Source organism: Electrona antarctica, assembly GCF_951216825.1.
Source record: "Electrona antarctica genome assembly, chromosome: 8".
NCBI classification, from domain to species: Eukaryota; Metazoa; Chordata; class Actinopteri; order Myctophiformes; family Myctophidae; genus Electrona; species Electrona antarctica.
The window spans coordinates 11668300-11682333 of record NC_136789.1 but is presented as its reverse complement, the minus strand read 5'-3'; the positions used below and the strand labels follow the sequence as shown (position 1 = coordinate 11682333).

At 45.4% G+C, this 14034-nt stretch overlaps 3 protein-coding genes across 3 annotated transcripts; all 3 read right to left on the bottom strand.

The window, feature by feature from the left end:
- Positions 1-40: 40 nt before the first annotated feature.
- LOC306928188 (uncharacterized protein) lies at positions 41-6436 on the bottom strand. Its single transcript, XM_079508117.1, has 17 exons — positions 6277-6436; positions 6122-6186; positions 5956-6045; positions 5713-5840; positions 5471-5611; positions 5041-5103; positions 4747-4914; positions 3939-4035; positions 2766-3052; positions 2376-2529; positions 2095-2288; positions 1875-1992; positions 1590-1795; positions 1386-1503; positions 888-1060; positions 610-686; positions 41-522 (listed from the first exon to the last, which is right to left on the bottom strand). The coding sequence occupies exons 1-17, from the start codon at positions 6315-6317 to the stop codon at positions 219-221; spliced, it is 2424 nt and encodes an 807-aa protein (XP_079364243.1). The 5' UTR covers positions 6318-6436; the 3' UTR covers positions 41-218.
- Positions 6437-9425: 2989 nt separating this feature from the next.
- LOC306928103 (nuclear receptor-binding protein-like) lies at positions 9426-11042 on the bottom strand (the record flags this gene model as incomplete). The annotated part of the gene is made up of 1 exon (XM_079508023.1): positions 9426-11042. One exon carries the CDS (start codon positions 11040-11042, stop codon positions 9426-9428), a length of 1617 nt encoding a protein of 538 aa, XP_079364149.1.
- Positions 11043-12406: 1364 nt separating this feature from the next.
- Positions 12407-13729, bottom strand: LOC306927923 (26S proteasome regulatory subunit 4-like; the record flags this gene model as incomplete). The annotated part of the gene is made up of 1 exon (XM_079507810.1): positions 12407-13729. The coding sequence occupies one exon, from the start codon at positions 13727-13729 to the stop codon at positions 12407-12409; it is 1323 nt and encodes a 440-aa protein (XP_079363936.1).
- Between the last annotated feature and the right edge of the window lie 305 nt (positions 13730-14034).

Sequence of the window (14034 nt, the reverse complement as noted above, 5' to 3'; positions counted from 1 at the left end):
TTCACCTAGACTCGTGAGTCCAACAAGACAACAAGCAGTATTTATAAAATAGAAATTTATTTATTAAGAGACAATTACCAAACACATTAAGATCAATCACTGCAATCTTGAGTTCCTGTAAAGATGAAAATTGGTCTTACAATATTGGAATCGATTGAATCAAATTTTGAACATAAAAAGGGTCCCCTTATGTTTTAGTCTTAGCAATTTTTGGGCGACTACCATCCCCAGTCCCGGGATTGAACAAACCGAGCACTACCAGAAAGGTTGTTGCTAGGTTCTCTAGGTCTAGGAGTGCCGGCGGACAACATAGTTTTAGGAGTTACTGATGGTGGAGTGCCGGAACGCCTAACGGACTGTTGTGGAGAAAATGCACGAGGACCCATGTGGACATCAGTTGTCCGTGTGACGTTCTTGGTACTGTACCGCATACTTCCCATACCAGGGAATTCGGATTCAAATCTGTGCAATAAGAAGAGCCGATATAGGCCAGGTATTGGATAGACACACTGCACAGTCACCCTGCAGGGGTAAAAAGATCAAGGGTTAAATTAAATTACGGTATGCAGCATTTAAGAGATTATAAATAATCGAAAGCACTGAACTCACATGTCAGGCGGTCTCGCAGTGAGGAGCTTTTGGTTGAGGACAATCTGGTTCTTATAGATGGCATTTTCCTGGACAAGCTAGGAGGGAGTAAAAAAAAAAAAAGTATTCTCTAGTTTTCAGTTTCACTCAATCTTCAGCCATTAGAGTGTTTCTATTCTGGGCATGTCATAATATTTGATTGTGAAGTAAAGTATACATGTAGTTTTTAAGCGGTTATGGGGAAATACAGTATATACACATGTATGGTTTAAGTGGTTTTGGTAGTGCTGGTATACTACCTCAAAGCTGGACCCACAAGAACCAAGAGCAAAAGAGAACAGAACTCTGGTGCCATCTGCTTCTTTGGGTCTACATTTGCTGTCCAGGAGAGTGCTTCTGGAAGGGTTCCCTCCAGTTGGCATGGCACTAGACAAATCAGCCACTACTGTCATCAGCCCATCAGTGGAACACACTGTAGATGGAGAAAGCATCGGCAGTCAACACGGTCAGCATCTTTACAGCGACGGCCATTTTGTGGTGGCACCGATCGAAAGTCCATTAATTTTCCCCATAGATATTTCAGAACATTAGAAAAATGCAAAGCAAATTTATTAAATATAGTAGGCCTACCAGTATAACATAAATATTACTTTACAGAATCAAATGTATTATAATTCACCAGAACCCTGGATGGTTTGGTTCCAGGCTTAAACTTTGTATAAATATTTTACCACAAAATGGCCACCACTGCTATGCCCTATACGCAATGAGAAAGCCCTCAAGGATGAATTATATACCAACAAGTTCCGTAGTTGGGAAGGTACAAGTCATCACAAAGGTATCCTGGACATCAAATGTCTTGGCATTCCTGATGGTTATCTCAAAAGAGCCAGAGAATTTCTTCAAACGAATGTTCTAGACAACAAGAGTTAAAATGGTTAACAAAGTTTCACTCTTCACGTCAACAAGTTGATGTTCAGTTTTCTGATTTCACATCCCACCTTATAGGCGTAGCCTTCACGAAAGAGGGGCACAGTCAGGTGCAGAGCTTGGCTGTCGTTGTTCATGATGTAGCCCTTGTCAAAAGCCAGGTCTGGGGTGAGGAGATCTGGGCCGATATAAGCCCGCCACAGGGAGTGAAATGGCTTATGCTCTAGCTTGAAACTGATGCTCTTCTCGGAGCAGAAACCTTCAAATGCCGGGGGAACTGTTGACAAGCATGGCACAGTTGGTAATTATGAACATTGCTAGTGAAAACGCACAATTAGACCTGTCAATTAACTTACAGATGCCAGTCATCTGTGCCTCAACTGATGCCAGATGATAGTAAGACCGTCTCTCAGGAAGAATCATCAGGGAGCAGTTGATGTCCAGTCTGTACTGCAGGACTCCCCTTTTGTAAAACTATACAACAAAAGGGTCACAAACAGGCTGGTAGTGAGAGCCACAACCCTAAAACAAGACACATTTCTCATGGAAAGATTCCATTTCACCTTTTTATCCTACCTGGCTTGAGACAACAGAGTCCTCAAATGGTACACTGAGAGTATATCCGTGGGTGTTGTTGGGATGAACAACGTTGGAGATATAGTGCAATGGCATAGTGAATTGATGTCCATTCATCTTCACAACCACCAACTCCACATCCCCAGGGAAAGGCCCCAGGTAAACTGTGAACATGCTTTCTTCAAGAACAGTCTCTGAAATGAAGAGCACTCAGATTGTTTTTCCAATATTTTAAGTTACAGAGTAGGACACCATTTACTGACGAATGGACCCTTTCTTACGGTTAACACTGAAGGCAGGCTGAGAGCGAAGAGGCGTGGCCAGGGATCTGAGTAGGCGGAATCTAGTTTCCACATGATCCTCGTCTTCAAAGAGATGCTCAAAGTAGAGGTAGAAGACAAAGTACTCGTGGTACACGTTGTCTAACACAAGGCTCTAGTAAATAAGATACATCCACATAAAGTTTACATGCACATACAGTACTGTAAGTTTAAAAAGCTATGCAGAATTTTAAAGTCACATTAAAGTGTCATGAAGATCCATGTGTTGATTATTGTAAAGTTTATCAAAGTGGGAGTTTTAAGGACACCATTTGAAAGAGGAAATGGGTGAAGGGGGGGTCCTTGGCATGGAAAGGATTGGGAACCCCTGTAAAGTGTCTACCCTCTGACCTTCCTGCGTGCTCCTTCAGAATCATACGGGATGCTGATCTGGAGCGTAGTGTTGGTTTCCACCATGACGTAGCCCCTCTTCTTCAAAACCTCTGGCTCGAGGAGCTGGCCATTAACCCAAATGCTGAAGTCTCGGCCTTTCAGCTGGCCATCATTATTAGACATGTCGAGCTGGCTGTTCAGTTCAGAGACTCCAGATGCAGGAGGTGCAAACACCAGCGGTGTCCTCCACACCATATTGCTGTCACTGTAGGAGTGGCTGTCACTGTAGGAGTAGGACCCTTCATCTGTATATGGGCAGCAACATTTAAAGCTTTACTGTTAAACACATAGAACACTTGCATCTGGAAATGTGCTATTGAGCGAACATGTGGCAAAAAAATGCATCGTGGCACGCTGTGAGCTTGTAGAACAGCCATCTTCACTATTGACATACAATATACTACTAGCGTTAACCATATGAACCCTAGCATCACTATTCTGGGCATGTCAGGCTTTTGGTTAGACATACCATTGGTCCGATATCTCAAACACTCAACTCCAACGGGGCAGCACAAACTAACTTTAACCCTCAACACACCCCTCACCAACCTTAATCCAGTAGTCTTAACGCACCTCTCACCAACCTTAATCCAGTCGGACCAATGCTATGTCTAACCAAAGTATGCCTCCCGGCTGGTCATAATAGATCAAAATAGCAAATCTACAAGGACGCAACACATTGTGAGCTTGCAGATTGGCAATGTTCGGTGACGAGATGTCTGGTGTAGAGAGGGGGAAAAAGGAGACGACCATGAAACAGACCTGCCAAGTTGTGCCAACCTTGGGATATTGACAGGAGTATCACCATGCACGGCGTGGCAAACCCAGCTAGACATGGCAATTTTGTGTGGTGGGGGTGCCGCAGGTGCAAATTTGGGGGTCCCGCATGCCTTTTTCACACCAGAAATGTAGTACATTGCACTAATGGAAAATTATACTGTTTATAAATGTCTCTGTGGCTCTGGGCCCAGCTACATATCACTATCAGACAAGCTGGAGCTATATGAACCCTGTAGAACCCTTAGGTCATATGGGGCTGGCCTGAAAGTATAGACCCCTGGGGACCCGGTCAGTATAGGGTTTAAGTGGTTAAATGGAGAAGTGTAAAGAGATCAGAGTTATAGTACTGACACTTGGAGCAAGCAACCCTTAGGTCCACCATGAGGACAACCCAGCCGTGCCTGGAGAACAGCGTTGCATGCACCACTTCCACCGGCACGCCATCCACCTGAGAGAGACCAAATGGAGAGAGTGGCCTACATGTTATGGGGGTGGCAGTTGCTCAGGAGTGTGGTTGTTTGGGAATTGAAAGCAGGGTTGGATTTGCTGGAGGGGTTGGGGCAGGCTTTGATATGCCCCCTCAGCTGGTCATGTTTTATCGGTCAGTCAGAAGTAAATTATGAATACATGCATTTCCATTTAGGGAAGATAGACAGTCTACTTGGTCAAAACAAACCTACTCCACAAGCTCAAAACACTTGCGACACACTGAGCTTGTTAGACAATTTTCACTAAGTAATGTAAGTATATACACTGTAGATCAGGGGTGGGCAACTTTGACAATGGAGAGGGCCACTATATTTCCACTCACTCCAGAGGGCCACATTGCATATTACTGTCGTGGAAAAAATAGCCGATCTACAAGCTCAAAACACTCTGCAGTGCGACGCGTTTTGAGCTTGTAGATCAGCTATTTTTGCTATATTTGAATTTAAATCCTGAATAATCTTTTGCTATTTTTGAATTGGAATCCTGAAAAGTGAAAAGTAAAATTTGTATCAATGTTAGGATATTAACCTGAGGGCCACATTACGTGATGGTGGAGGCCGCATGTGGCCCCCGGGACGCCAGTTGCACATGTATGCTGTAGATCTTAAGTGGTTTTATTAGGAAAATGCTGCGGTCAAGTGTGTGTGGCCTTGTAGAAGAAACATCTTACCATAGCGGTAAATGAGTGAGGTTTTCCATAAGGTGCACGGAATACAAGCCTTCCACCCGCCACCACAAACATGTAGCCCTGTAGACGAGCTTCAACGATGGTCATGGGAATCAGCTTCCCCCGATTCTGAAACAACACCTGCCAATCTGAAACTGGTGAAACATAGGCCTAGGAAAGAAGTCAAAGAACACAACGGTCAACTGGTGCAATAACCTGTGTTACCCCATTTCATGTCAAAATGGCTGCTGTGAAAAAGGTCTATTGATAGAAAGATATAAACCCTTCCAAACACACCCCCATTAGGACAGAGTCCCAGCCACCTTTCTTGGGACAGGTCTGATCACTCCTCACAGATATCTGAAAGAGTAAACACAACAAGTCAACACCTCCACTGCAGCCAGCGGAGTTAAATAAGGAACTAAACTGTCTGCTTTACATGGCTTAAAAACAGCTTGTCCTCAATTTGGGGCCTGGGGACCACCTGAGGTCCCCAGGCCATGCCATTAATAATGAAATTATGAATGGCAAGCTTTGAGTGTTTGTGTAAACACAAACAATGAAGACGAAGGTGAGGATGCAAATTCTGATTGGCCAGAATGAAATGATGTATGATGATATGTACGATGATAAGAGCGCCCCTCACTTCAGATGGGTGTGATTTGTTTTTGGAAGCAAACGGACCCTTGCAGGTCTGTAACTCCAGAGTGTACTTATGAAAGCTTACTTCCATGTAGTTGACCTCACAGCTAACCTCTCTGGGAGACCAGGGAAGCAAGGGAGAACAGGTCTTGTTCACAGTGTGGGTGACCTCCTGTCCGTCATGCATGGCAATCAGATTAAACTTGAACACAAACTTTTCTTCATCCTTATTGAAAACGGGGAAAAAAAACAAACAAGATGAACACCCATTTGTAAATTTGCAGAAGTGTGTGTGTGTGTAGGGGGGGGGTCAATGTCAATGTGTACCTTTTCAGTATGACATGAGAAGTAAGAGGCTCGAATTTCAGCCTGACCCAGCATGGGGAGAATGTTGATACTGTAGCCACACGACGCCTGATACTGCTCAGTGATGTCGTACACACTGCCATTACTGTCTGGGAAGAAGGCCCATCATTTCACACTGGTTACCAAACAGGGCTCACAGACGGGAACAGCCTCCACACCGTTATTATCATAGGAAGGGCAGATGTAAAAAAAATAAAAACCTACCGACAGCCTCAAAACGAAGCTCATTTCCAGTAAAGGACAGGTCAACAGCCATCATAAAATATCGGTCATGACACTCCATTTCAAGCACTCCTATATGGACAATGGACATGCATAGTAAGGGGCACAATAACATACAGTTGTATGTTTTGAACTCTATTATTCTTACCATCAGGAAGGTCAGCAGATTGAGCAGAAACACTAGTTGACCACACAGAAAGAAGAAAGGGCAAGCTGTGGGAGGCCAGAGCATAGTTCATTCAGACAAGAGAAGCACTAAATGCCAAGGCAATTACAAATCTCCTAAAAACTAAAAACTCTTACCCAAACCAGTATATGAAAGCCATATAGCCACTGATGTGCATGCTACTGCAGAGTCTAAAGCTAGCCCAAATGCTAGAAAAATTACACTGCTAACAAACACAAGGTCAGGCAAAACACTGGTTTCTTTAGTCTAGCATGCCATGCCCTTGTATAAGTCTTTCATAAATTCATGTTTGACCAACCAGAGGCCTTCAGCTGTGACATGCACATGTGTTGGTCATTAGTAGTTTAACTAGCTTGCAATGAATGAGGCTCATTAGGGAAGACTATCTTTCCCACTCCCAGTCCATCATACACAGTAGCCTACACATTATTGTAAAGTTATTTTGCTATAAGGGAATTCATGCGACAAGGACATAATATTATTTTTAAGCATCCTTTTGTCTCACGTGCAATTTAAAGTTTTATTTACCCAGGGAAGTAGCTGAGCACAGGTGCTCATTTTCAGCAACGCCCTGCACATAGAAACACACAGACAGACACACACACACACACACACACATTAAAACCAGGGAGCTGACCAGTACAACCACAGTCTTATACTGTTGGCTACTAAGCAGCTCCAGGGGGAGCAGTTGGGGGTTCAGTGCCTTGCTCATGGGTTTTCCTGCCCGTCCAGGGAATCGAACCGGCAACCTTTCGGCAACAAGGGCGCTCCTCTAACCCTTAGGCCACCGCTGCCCAAATTTAAATTTAAAGTTTTGACTAAATGTAATTAGAAAGATCCACTGATGATTGACAATATGTTGGCTTTTGTGTGCAAGTATGAAGGCACAGTGTAATGGGGGAGGGGAGCTAGGGTTAGGATGTTGATTTATGATGTTAATTCCTTGTTGCGATTATTAAAAGACCAAGCAGTCCTGAAAGGGCTTGGTCCTTTATTGTTTTTGTCTGTTTTTTTTCTTCTCCTTCCGCCAAAAATAGCAGTTCTGGCTGAACCGTGCAGTCGGTTTTCGCGAAACTCGGAATTATGGTAGAGGGCAATGCCAACATTCTAGGGCTATTAACAATATTGGAAAGGTGGTTATTAGTAAAGCAGACAATATTGTTGGCTGCTAGGAGCGTCACAGAAAAAGTGAAACCAAGAGTCACTTGTCCAACGGACAAGTACAATTTTAATGCACTTGTCTGGAAAGATTTATTACTTGTCCCTGACAATAGGACAAGCAAGCCCTGCTCTGTAATGCAAGGACCCCTTAGCTGAGAGAGAGATGAAGCAGGGACCCCTCACCACATAGAGAGATGAAGCAGGGACCCCTAACCATGGATGGATTCATGTTACAATAAATGTGTGATTTAACGACTTAAAAACCTCAATACCTGTACAACAAACCTCTTCGCCCTAGAAATATACTTAACCGAATAGTGCGCAGGGTTGTGACAGAGAGCACACCCCTGAAACAGGATGAAACCTCCAGGAGATACAGACTCTGCGGGCAAGCCACCGCCTGCCGAGAGAGAGAGAGAGATAGCTAAGCTGGCATTCACACACACACACACACACACACACACACACACACACACACACACACACACACACACACACACACACACACACACACACACACACACACACACACACACACACACACACACACACACACACACACCTTTACATAGATTGTGCATTACATTCACCCATTCACACACACACACATTCACACACATTTACATAGATTGTGCATTACATTCACCCATTCACACACACACCTTTACATGGATTGTGCACTACATTCACCCATTCACACACACATTCACACAGCTTTACATGGATTGTGCATTACATTCACCCATTCACACACACATTCACACACCTTTACATAGATTGTGCATTACATTCAGCCATCCACGCACGCACGTACGCACGTACGCACGCGCACACGCACGCACGCACGCACGCACGCACACACACACACACGATTTTGCATTACATTCACCCATTCACACACCTTTACATAGATTATGCATTACATTCACCCATATACACACATACACACATTCACACACTGATGCCGGAGGACACCATGAAAGGCACCAACCTGCACATCGGGAGCAATTAGGGGTTCAGGGGTTTAGAGTCTTCATAAAAAATACAAACTCTCTCTGTTGCTATTGGTTGAAACTGGTGTGGTTTGGGCCATTGAATTCAACCAGTTGAATCACTTGGGATGACGTGTGTCAACCGTCAACGTGCAACAGGACATATCACACCGCTGGGACAACGCTAAAACCGTCTCGAGCCTTTGGTGTGGTTAGGGCTCAAGACGGACATAAGTCCTGGGTATGTATGGCCCCTCTGAGGAGCACACATTTACAGTTGTTTTATAATAATTATTACTGTTGCTGTGAATTGAAGTTAAAGTTTTGTTATGAAAATCTGCATTTTTTTATTTGACAAAGTATCCTGTCCTCCCTCTCCCTATGTGAGCATCCCCATGTGCACCACCCCTGGACCTTTAACCTAATAAGGGGCCATGTCCACACCTTTTTGAGCAGTGGAGTGCTTTAACGTCCAGAGTGTTACACATGCTTGTGGGCATGTTCAACCCTCTATTTCTGTATGTATGCTGAGCATGCAGATCGAGTGATGACAACAGACACGTAATGAAGTTAAAGAATGTAAAGACAGCATTAACAGCATTACACAGCTTATGGGGTCATGCCCTGGAGCAACGATTCAATCGATGGCCTATGTAATGGATATACCAGACCGCGCACATTGATGCGAGATCCGAGTATGGACTGACAACAAAAAAAAAGTTTAAATTAACTGATTTTAAAAGACTTCGGGAATTCGGGTCCTTGGCCTGCTTGCACAAGAAATGCGCTGATTATGAATTCACAAAAACCAGTGAGTGTATGGCTTGTGAATGGGTTTCAATGTTTCTTGTGACACCTCCATGTTTGTGTGTGTGAGCTCTTACAAAAGGCTTAATTGTGCCCAATGTCAAAGCTAAACCTAATCTGCTGGCAGATTCATCTTAGCCCAGAAAAAAAATTTAAACAGGAAAATGCAGTAGAAATAGTAACAGTGTTGACAGAGACATTATGACAATCAATGTCCTCGTGAGGACGTTATTATCGCTACCTCGTATGAAGACAGAGAGTAACAGCGATTACTTGTAAGAAGACTCGGAAATGACAGACTCCTATAAAGACGCGGTAACAGGATGGAGGGAACTGTTCCTGTTGGTGAAAGCGTCTTCTAGCACAGAGGCTACTCTGCTCTGGTCCGCCTCACTGATGAAGCCCATTTGTATCAGCTCGGCAGCCAGATCGTGAATGTTCTCGTTTGGTAACAGATCGCAGCTAAGATGTCTGTTCAGCTTGTCTTCCAGTTGCAACAGTAAGGTCAGGTGATATCTGGCTCCGTCCTCCGCGGGCTCAATGTTACACGTCATATGAACCACTTTACGGGTCTCCTGTTCTACGGTTTCAGGTGTGGGTGATTTGACAGAGGGGGTGACAACAGGAGACTTGATCGCTTCCTGTTGAGGCTGCCGAGGGCGGGCCAGACCAAACGCTGTCAGAGGATAGATACCGTTCCTCACGTCCTCCAGGAATTTAATCAGCTCCGAGGCAGGGAAATGAGAGAGTTTGAGCTGCGCCTTCCCTTTGACCTCAGCGATGACGAGGTCAGGGTCCATGTTCTTTGTGATTTCCTCCAAGGCGTTCTCGGGTATCATGTGTTGGTGGCTAACAGTACAGTGTGCAGCCAGTAGTTTCAGCTGGGGAACTTCGAACAGAGACTGGTTGAACAGCAGTTCTCTGGCTGTAGGCCTCCTGATAGGATCACTCTTCAAACATTCCTGAATGAAGTCCCTCTGAAGGGGGTCCTCTAGTGACTGAATGGCGTTGTTGATGGCATCCTGGGAAACAAAGGAGGACTCTCCATTACCCTGAATCTCCAGGACCGCCATCTCTAAGGCACACATGCCAAAGGAGTAGATGTCCACAGCTGTCGTCACATCAGCAACCTCTCTATATTCCGGAGCAAAGAAGTGCAGGTTCTTCTGTTCTTCACTACATGTTTTCACATGGTTGTTAATGGTGTCGGGAGCAACTGAGCCGATCTTAATGAGGCCGTTGTGTTGGATGAAAATTGTGTCACAGGTCAGATTACCGTGGATGATGGGAGGGTCACAGGAGTGGAGGTAGCTGAGAGCAGAGAGGATCTGGTTACACCATCTCTTCCATGCCTTTTCATTCATCCTTTTGTGATTCATTTTTGTCTTCTTCAAAAACTGCTTCAAACTTCCTGATGACATGTACTCAGTGATGAAAATCACCCGAGCTCGGGTATCTTTGATGTCGGCCCAGTACTTGTGGAACTTGACGATGTTCAGATGGTCCAGCTGGATCAGGTTGTCAAACACTGTCCTCACCTTATCCTCCTGTAGTTTGAAATTCTTTCTCTCTGAGAACATGACTTCATTCCAGACCACCTCCACCCCTTCCTCCGTGTCCATGGCCAGATAGGCTGCATCTATACCTGGGACGTTACGTTGATTCACCTCCTCTCTACGTTTCTGCCAGCGGCCACAGGGACTCTCCTCCAGAATATCCGACTCATCTTCACTCTCATCCTCGTCATCCACTGTCGCATCAGGAGGAGGAGAGGAAGGCGTGGTGGACACGGGCGAAGACACAGACGTGCTCCCCGCTGTCCCCTGCTGGGTGTTAATGCCATTACCAGTTGGGCCTGCAGTCACCTCTGCGGCGTTCGCCTCCGCACCTGGAGGTGACTTGCCCTCTCCTTCTGACATATGACTTATAAATCTTGTGTGTTATGTCCTTCCTGTTGTTCAGTGGGACTTCTACTTGTCTGCGTTGTTAACCCACTCGTCTCTTCCTTCCTTGTGACGTCAGTACACTTTGACAGAGTACTTGTAGGCCAGTGATGACGTCAATACTGTGACTATGACGCCATGCATTTCCACATGAGCATGAAGGGACACAGACACACAGATTCCTCAAATTCTATTGATGATGTCAGACATGACCATATAAACATAAAGGAACAATGGTCGGATGTGACCATTATGTTGTGATAAACTGACCTATCTTGAACTATATGTGAGCGTTTATGTTATTTGCGTGCGTACATGCGTACATGTAACCTAACAACAGATACTCTGATGCATCCATAGGGATGGACCGTGTTCACCATACTGATATTCTCCAACATAGTTGGAGTCCATTGGCATTGGGACAACCTAGTACAGAGGCAACACTGCTATTTGCCCCTGTCCGGTGCTTCATGGAAAGCCCGGTGGTGCTTCAGTGTAAAGACCAACTGAATGGGACATTACATGAACCTCAATGACCTGGAGTCAGCCGACCAATGTGGTGCTCCTTATGCCATAATGTGGTCACACAGTTTGAGGAGAAATGCACCCAACAATGGATGGTGCGGTTGGCACCAGCGAAGACAGTACCATTCTGAACCTCCTGTTCTAAAATCAGGCTTAGGTAATTAACAGTGGCATTGTCACCAGCAACAATAGACACTCAAAAATCCACTCATCACAGCACAAGGAAGATACATCATCATTATCAAAGAATGATTTCTCATTGATTTAAAATGTTGACAAAAATATACATTAACATATATTTGTACATCTTTTTTAAATAATATTGTATTTATTCATTTTGACAGGTACACTGATATAATACACAATAATACAATAATAATGGACATTGAACATCAAGGATTTGTTTCCATTTGTCACAGAATGTGCAGAGTGCCAAAATAAAATAAATTTACATTTATACAATTTCCTATTATAACTATAATGACAAAAGGCAACATGGATGTATATTTGGAACCTGTTACAACTCATGTGATTGATAATAATGATTGAGGTCCAGCTGTTATTCAGCCAGATCTTTATGGAGAAGTAGAAGTTAACAAGAGAAAATCAACTTAACCCTATTTCTCAGGGCCTCTTCAGACACACTCTCAGACATCTGGATTGTTCCTTCATGATCTCCTGTATAAGCCAAACATAACATGCACAAAAAACAAATATGCATGAGACAGCCTATACAACCGCTGCCTCCTCTTGACTTTTACACTCTCCAATGGTGGGTGCCGTAGGCATGGTAATGAGGTATGACTGGTGAATGGTTAGAGGTACAGTCCCTCTGGTGTGCCCTCTTGTTTCTTGTACAGAACATTCTCTTTGGATTTCTTGAAATCCTCGTTGGTGATCTTCATCCGGCGTTCTCGCAGTGCCATTAGGCCTGCCTCTGTGCAGATGGCCTTAATATCGGCTCCTGATAGGTCGTCCTTGGCCAGGATGAGCTCGTCAAGGATAACGTCGTCAGCCAACGTCATGCGGCTGGTGTGGATCTGGAAAATCCTCCTTTTGGTCTTCTCGTCCGGCAGGGGGAACTCAATCTTGCGGTCGATTCTTCCTGGTCTGATGAGGGCAGGGTCCAGGGTCTCTATCCGGTTGGTGGCCATGATGACCTTGACGTCCCCCCGCGAATCAAAGCCATCCAGCTGGTTGAGCAGCTCCAGCATGGTCCTCTGGATCTCCTTCTCGCCACCAGAGTTGGAGTCGTACCTTTTAGTCCCGATGGCGTCGATCTCGTCAATGAAAACGATGGAAGGGGCGTGTTCCTCCGCTACCCTGAAGAGCTCTCGCACCAGCTTGGGCCCGTCTCCGAGGTATTTCTGGATGAGTTCCGATCCCACCACCCGCAGGAAGGTTGCTGACGTCTGGTTCGCCACCGCCTTGGCTAGCAGGGTCTTACCTGTGCCGGGTGGACCATACAGGATCACTCCTTTTGGTGGTTTAATGCCCATCTCCTCGTAATACTCCGGATGTGTAAGGGGCAGTTCCACCGACTCCTTAATCTCCTGGATCTGATTATCCAGTCCTCCGATGTCGGCGTAGGTTTCTTGCGGAGCCTTCTCCACTTTCATGACCGTCACCAGGGGGTCCGTGTCGTCCATTAGCACTCCAATCACGGCGTGCACCTTGTGGTTGAGCAGGACAGAGCAGCCGGGCTCCAGCAGGTCCTTATCCACGAAGGACAGGATGCTGACATAGTGCTGCGAGCCCACCGAGGTGGAGACTATGGCGTGGTTGTCGTCAATGATTTCCTCCAGGGTCCCCACCGACATGGGGGTTCCCCGAAGGTCATCCACCTTGGACCTCTCCTCCTCCTGTTTCTCCTCCAGGGGTCTCATTTGCTCCTGGTTCCTGATGAACTCCTCCTCCATTAGCAGGTAGTCCTTGGTGCGCTCCTGCTTCAGGAGCTTCAGGCGGCACTGCGTGTGAGGGGTCACTAAGGGGAGCTTCCTCGCAGCGTCCGGACCCTTGGTCCTCTTCTTTTTCTTGCCCACTCTGGTGGGGATTGGAGGTTCATACTTCTTTTTCTTGTCTTTGTCATCCTTCTTGCCACCTCCTGGACCGTGGCTTCCACTCTGACCTTGACCCATTGTTACTCGTTTTCTCTAGTCCACTCGATCCTTGTCTCCACTCTTCTGTCTCTGCGACTCTACCTACCTTGTCCTTTCTCTGTATGTTAGTATGCAACAAACCTTTCAACAGCTCAGTTAGCACCAACACGAGACACTGGTTATATATACACATTTCTTGTTGAATGATTATGTCACTATGAGTTCAACGTCACTTTTGTTGTATAGTCCATAGCAGCAGTTATAATCTAGGCTGTGGTCCAAAATATGCCCACATATGGAGATGACTGATGTTAGCGCCACGCCCCACCCCCAACCTGGAGGGC